This window comes from Eimeria mitis, genomic scaffold (assembly GCF_000499745.2).
Source record: "Eimeria mitis Houghton genomic scaffold, Emh_scaff2117, whole genome shotgun sequence".
NCBI lineage: Eukaryota > Apicomplexa > Conoidasida > Eucoccidiorida > Eimeriidae > Eimeria > Eimeria mitis.
The window spans coordinates 2708-8783 of NW_013570441.1; the positions used below are offsets into that span (position 1 = coordinate 2708).

General features: G+C 38.4%; 3 protein-coding genes across 3 annotated transcripts in view; all 3 read right to left on the reverse strand.

The window, feature by feature from the left end:
• Window positions 1–1098, reverse strand: part of EMH_0048870 (uncharacterized protein) — a gene marked incomplete at both ends in the record, with an annotated part of 3739 nt that extends 2641 nt beyond the window's left edge. Inside the window, one exon of the mRNA XM_013496456.1 lies at window positions 741–1098. Coding sequence (XP_013351910.1) covers window positions 741–1098 — 358 coding nt within the window. The remainder of the gene's footprint in view (window positions 1–740) is intronic.
• A 1360-nt stretch (window positions 1099–2458) lies between these two features.
• Window positions 2459–3053, reverse strand: EMH_0048880 (uncharacterized protein; the record flags this gene model as incomplete). Its single annotated transcript, XM_013496457.1, has 2 exons — window positions 2459–2629; window positions 2829–3053. 2 exons carry the CDS (start codon window positions 3051–3053, stop codon window positions 2459–2461), a joined length of 396 nt encoding a protein of 131 aa, XP_013351911.1.
• Window positions 3054–3595: 542 nt separating this feature from the next.
• Window positions 3596–4457, reverse strand: EMH_0048890 (apical membrane antigen 1, putative; the record flags this gene model as incomplete). The annotated part of the gene is made up of 3 exons (XM_013496458.1): window positions 3596–3663; window positions 3962–4092; window positions 4384–4457. 3 exons carry the CDS (start codon window positions 4455–4457, stop codon window positions 3596–3598), a joined length of 273 nt encoding a protein of 90 aa, XP_013351912.1.
• Between the last annotated feature and the right edge of the window lie 1619 nt (window positions 4458–6076).

Sequence of the window (6076 nt, forward strand, 5' to 3'; positions counted from 1 at the left end):
CCTGCTGCAGATAGAAGTCATAGCAACGCCTAGAGCAGCAAGCAGCAGACAGAGACCGTCAGGCAGCTGGCTGCCTGCTCCTGCTGCAGCAACAGCAAGCGGTGCTGCTGCTTTTAGTTTTGCTGCTGCTGCTGCAACAAGAAAAGATATAAGAGGGTCCTGAACCCAGGCTAGCAGCACAGAGAACAAAGAACGAAACAAATGCATGCAGAGAGAAGAAGAAAAAAAAGAAAAAGAAAAAAAAGAAAAAGATAAAAAAGAAAAAGATAAAAAAGAAAAAGAAAATACAGATGGTGAGGGTGATGGTGGTGGTGGGGAGGATGGTTGGGGTGTACAGGCAGCTATGCTGCAGCAGCTGTTTGTCTCTTTGCTTCCGCTTATAAACAAACGCTGCTGCTGCTGCATGCTGCTGCTGCTGCTGCTGCTGTTGCTGCTGCTGCTTGGTGAGGAGACAGCTGGGTCGTTGTTCTGTGCTGCTGCATCGATAGCTGCTGCAGCAGCAGCAGCAGCAGCAGCAGCAGAAAGCTCAGGTGTATGTACACTGGAAATAGAGGGTGTATCTGCCCCTTTATATAAAAACGACGACGGAGATACAGCTCCTGCTGCTGCTGCTGCTGCTGCTGTTGCTGCTGCTGCTGCTGCTGCTGCTGCGGTTGATGGGCTCAAGAGCTGGCTTGCGTCTTCTGCTGCAGCAGCTGTTTGCTGCTGCGGTGTATGTACACCTCGCAGTGTACGTACACCTGGAGATACACCCGGGTTGTTGTGTGGGGGCTCATCTGTCTGTTCAGTTTTTTGTTGTTTGTTGCTGCTGCTGTTGCTGCTGCTGCTGCTTGTTTGTTGCTTGCTGCTGCTGCTTGTCTGTCTCTTCTCTCTCTCTATTGTGCTGCGGCGTCTGCTGCCTACAGGGGATTCAACGCCAGAGTTGCTGCTGCTGTTCAGGCGGGGAGACAGCTGCTGCTGCTGCTGCTGCTGCTGCTCCTGCTGCTGCTGCTGCTGCTCCTCCTGCTGCTGCTGTTGCTGCTGTTGCTGCTGCCCTGAGGGTTTGTTGTTCCAGTTAGGGTTCTGACGACGCGTCTTGGCAACGCCTCCTGGAGGCATCCTGAGGGTTTAGGGTTTACGAGGGTTTAGGGTTTACGAGGGTTTAGGGTTTGTGAGGGTTTAGGGTTTGTGAGGGTTTAGGGTGTGTGAGGGCTAGGAGAAGTAAGGGCTTATGAGGGTTTAGGGTTTATGAGGGTTTAGGGTTTACGAAGGTTTAGGGCTTATAAGGGTTTAGGCTTATGGATGAGTGTCGGCATAGGGGGGGGGTGAGGGTTTAGGGTTTGTGAGGGTTTAGGGTGTGTGAGGGTTTAGGGTTTGCAAGGGTGTAGGGTGTATGAGAGTTTAGGGTTTATGAGGGTTTAGGGTTAATTAGGATTGTGAGGGTTTAGAGAGACATGGCAACTGAAGAGAAACAAATGCAGCTGCCTAGACACCTCACGAGCGCGGGCGTTCAGTGGCTGCAAGTGGGGGGTTTTGTTGCATTTCTTGTGAGAAAAAACCCTCGATAAATAAAACAAAACATTTTAAATGAATTAAAAAATAAATTTGCATTAAAACAAACAGAAACAAATACACACAAACCCAATATGAGGGTACTGGTAGGGGGGCCCCGATGAATGAATGCGATGCTCGCAAGGCGGGCAGCAGGCAGAACCCTGGTGTTTTTTCTTTCTTTTTTTTTTAAATTAAATAAATAAATAAATATATTTAAATATAAAAATAAAAAGAGATCTTTATGAGGATTCCAATGATTATATATATGGCAGAGTTCTGCTGCTCCGCCTCTCTGTTTCCCCTTCATCTGTTCTCTGCACACGAGGTGTACATACACCTGAAATTTCTGTTTTTGCGAGAGGAGAAAAAGAAGAATATTTAGTTTTATTTATCGTTTTAAATCATTTTAATTTATTTTTTAATTTTATTTTCATTTATTTCAATTTTATTTTCTCCTTTTTCGCAGAAAATACACAAAAAAAAAACCTCTTATGTACATATTCATGTTTCACCGTTTCGAGTGTCTGCCTGTACACCTCAAGAGCAGAAAACAAATTCATATTTTTTTTTTAATTTACGCAACGAAATCATCAATTTAAATTTACTTTTATTATAAATACATCAATAAACTCTATTTCTTTTTAATTGTTGCATGCATTCTTTCTTTTTTCCTTTTTATTTATACACCCACACCTCACCAGCTGCTAGCAGCCCCTTACTACCATCAACCATTACTCTCTGTCTATGAAATTCTCTCTGCATCAATTAAACTAATTAAATTAATTAAATTAAATTAATTAGTTTAATTAAATTAACTAATTTAACTAGTTTACCTATTTATTAATTTATTTTATTGTTTATTTATTTATTTATTTATTTATTTATAATATAAATAAAATTTAGTACTACCGCGGGGTCTCTGCTGTTACTGCGTTGAAAATGCAAAAACTAAGAAGAAAAGACAGCAAAAGCAAAAATAATTCGCAGCATCTTGCTGCTGCTGCAGCAGCTGCTGCTGCTGCAGCTGCTGCTGCTTCTGCAGCAGCTGCTGCTGCTGCTGCATTTGCTGCTGCTGCGCCTGCTGCTGCTGCAGTTGCTGCAGCAAGCGACGCAGCACTAAACGGAATTCTTTCCTTCTCACTTCTCTCAGCTGCTGCTGTTATACATCTCGAAGCTGCTGCTGCTACCTCTCCTCATCTCGCTGCTGCTGCTGCAGTTGCTGCAGTTGCTGCAGTTGGTGCTGCTGCTGCTGCTGCTGCTGCTGCTGACGCAGCTATCGCTACCAATACCCCTACGTCATTCCGAGACAGAAGAAAGGCAAAGAGGGGAGGCGACTGCGGCTTAACTGGTTTCAGCTGCAGCTGCAGCTGCTGCTGCTGCTGTTGCTGCAGCTGCTGTTGCTGTTGCTGCTGCTGTTGCTGCTTCTGCTGCTGTTGCTGCTGCTCAGCGGCGTTTGACTTCAACGCTCCTCCTCCCCCTACGGCACTAAACAAGCTTGCATGTTTGCTGCCGTTGTGCATGCTGCTGCAGCAGCAGCAGCAGCAGCAGCAGCAGCAACAGCAACAGCAGCAAATTGCATGCATGTTTTTTATGATGATGATGCAGCTGCTGTAGAGCAGTGCAGCGCGGTGCAGCAGCTGACAGAAGAAGAAAATGAGGAGTGATAAGCAAAAGAAAGAAGAACAAAATGCCCTCCAGACAAAGTTTAGGGTTTAGGGTTTAGGGTTTAGGGTTTAGGCAGAGATACAAGGGAGCAAATAAAAGCCTTCTGTGTGAATAAATAAATAAATAAATAAATAAATAAATAAATAAATAAATAAATAAATAAAAGAAAATAAAAAAAGATGAACAGAAGAAAAAGTAAACCCGCATTATCTAATCGATATAATACACTATTTTTTTCTTTTCTTCTTTTTTTTTTCTCTTTCTTTTTTTTCTTTGTGCATCTGCTTGTCTCATATTTTATTGTTGTTTTGTTGTTTTTGTTTTGTTTTATTGTTTTATTATTTATTTATTTATTTATTTATTTGTTTATTTATTTATTTATTTATTTATCTTATCCTTAGTAGTCTTCATCTACTAACACATGGGTGTTCTCTGCTGCATCAGGATCTTCTTGCTCCGCCTCCTCTGCAGCAACAAAAAACAAAACATAAATATAAATATAAATGAATATATATAAATATAAATATATATATATAATAAATATAAATACAATATATAGAAATAAATACGAAAACAAAATAAAAAAGTAAACATAAATACAAATCCAAAAAAAAAATAAATAAATACAAGCCCAAACCGAAACTAAAAAATATAAAAACAAGTAAAAAAAACCATAAATACAAATACAAATACAAACACAAACACAAACACAAATATAAATATAAATATAAATAAACATAATAAATAAAATAAATATAAATACCCCAGAAAGAAGGTTCTGCCTGCTGCACTAGGTCCGACTGTCGCTGCTTTCTTCTGCTGGCGGCTGCTTCCTCTTGCACGTAATCTGATCGAGTTGCGCCCTCTTGTTTTTGTGTGGGTTTTCGTTTGCTCCTGAAACATAAAATATATTTTTTTATATTTTTTTTATGTTAGGTTTGTTATATATATAAATGTTCTATATATATTGTATATGTTGTATATATGGTGTACATGGTTTCTGCTGTATGCGATATTTTGTAATATTTTTATATAATATACGGATATAATAATAATATTAATATAATAATAATTTATTCATATTATAATATAATATATTAAAGTAAATATAAATATAATATAATATAACAATAATTTATTCATATTATAATATATAAACGTAAATATAAATATAATATAAAGTACCTGTACAGAGCAACAGCCCCCCCAGCCAGCAGCAGCAGCAGAATGCCTCCCGCTGCAGCCAAGCCTATCACCATCGCGTTAGAGCGGCTCGCCTCACCTGCAGCAGAAATAAAATAAAATAAAATAAAATAAAATAAAATAAAAATAAAATAAAATAAAATAAAATAAAAATAAAATAAAATAAAAATAAAATAAAGTGAATTAAAATGCAAATAAATTAGATTAAAATTAAAGTAAAACAAAACCAAATGGAATTAAAATAAAATAAAAAAGCTGTAACGCATTGACACACTACCATTAATAATCAATAAACAATAAATAATATATGCTTGCATACAAATACACCCTACAAGCCTTGCAGCAGCAGCAGCAGTTGCTGCTGCTGCTGCTGCTGCTGCTGCTATTCCCTCTACTAATTAGCGCATTATCCCCTTAATGGTTCACTGTTTAGGGTTTAGGTTTGTGTGTAGGGTTTAGTGTTTATTGTTTCGTGTTTCTGATACATTTGCTTCCATCTTCGGGTATACATTCTTGTTCTGTAGCGACGAGTTTATGATCAATACAAGACGTAATAGGCTGCATGCATGTGGATGGATTGCAAAAGCCTATAGAAGCAGGAAAGTCATCAGTACAAGGAGGATCCTCTTCTTCTGCTGATCCTAATGCAGTGTATGCAACTCCTCCTTCAACTGGAACCAAACAAGTGGGAACCTCTTCAGCTATCCAGCACTCCTTGGTGAGCGGGTAGTAACTTGCAAAATTCATACCGGCACCGCCTGAAACCGATAAAAAAAAAAATAAAAAAAACACACGATCATGGTGATTTTCATGATTATTTATTCATTTTATCCATGAATTTATATTTATTTTCACATATTATACATTAAAATTATACAACATAAAGAATAGCAAGCCTCCGTGGCGCCGATCTTCTTCTCGTTCAGGTGTACGTACACCCCAACAAATTCAACTTCTGAATGTGTGCGTATTCACCCTAAAATAAAGTTTATTTTAGGCGTATAAACCCCAGATTATGAATTTATTTTTAATTATTTTAATATATTTACCTGATTTTGGTTGATTTGGTTCCGTATTTGGGAAATAATAGCCAAAAGTCCCAAAATTTTCATCTTCTGTTACAGGGTGATCTGAGGCGGCTTCGCCATTAAGGAAAGCTAACGCCCAGCATTCTTTTTTCGATCCGACGATCTCTCTTCGTGATCCTTGTCGGTGTCTATGTTCTTGACATCTACCCTTATCCCATACACCAAACACCACGTCTTTCGCTGCTTTGTTCGCTGTATACAAAGCCATACACAAACAAAACTACACAATATATTCAGGAGAAAAAGCATGCATACAGTAGGGTAAGCAGGGATCAATATTAACACTCGAGTTTGCAAACCCCTGCGCGGATCCCCATATGAAGTTGTGGATGCAGAGAGATGAAGAAGTAATCAAGAAGAAAAAAAAAAACAAAAACAAAGACAACCCATACACTAAGAGGTGAAGGCTGGGTGTTCCGGTGCTACCGGGATGTTTGTCTGTCTCTGCAGGTGTACAAAGTGTACATACATTTATATACACATATATTTCCACATTCATAGTTCCGTTCCCATACACAAATACATATATATATATATATATATATATATATATATATATATATATATATATATATATATATATATAT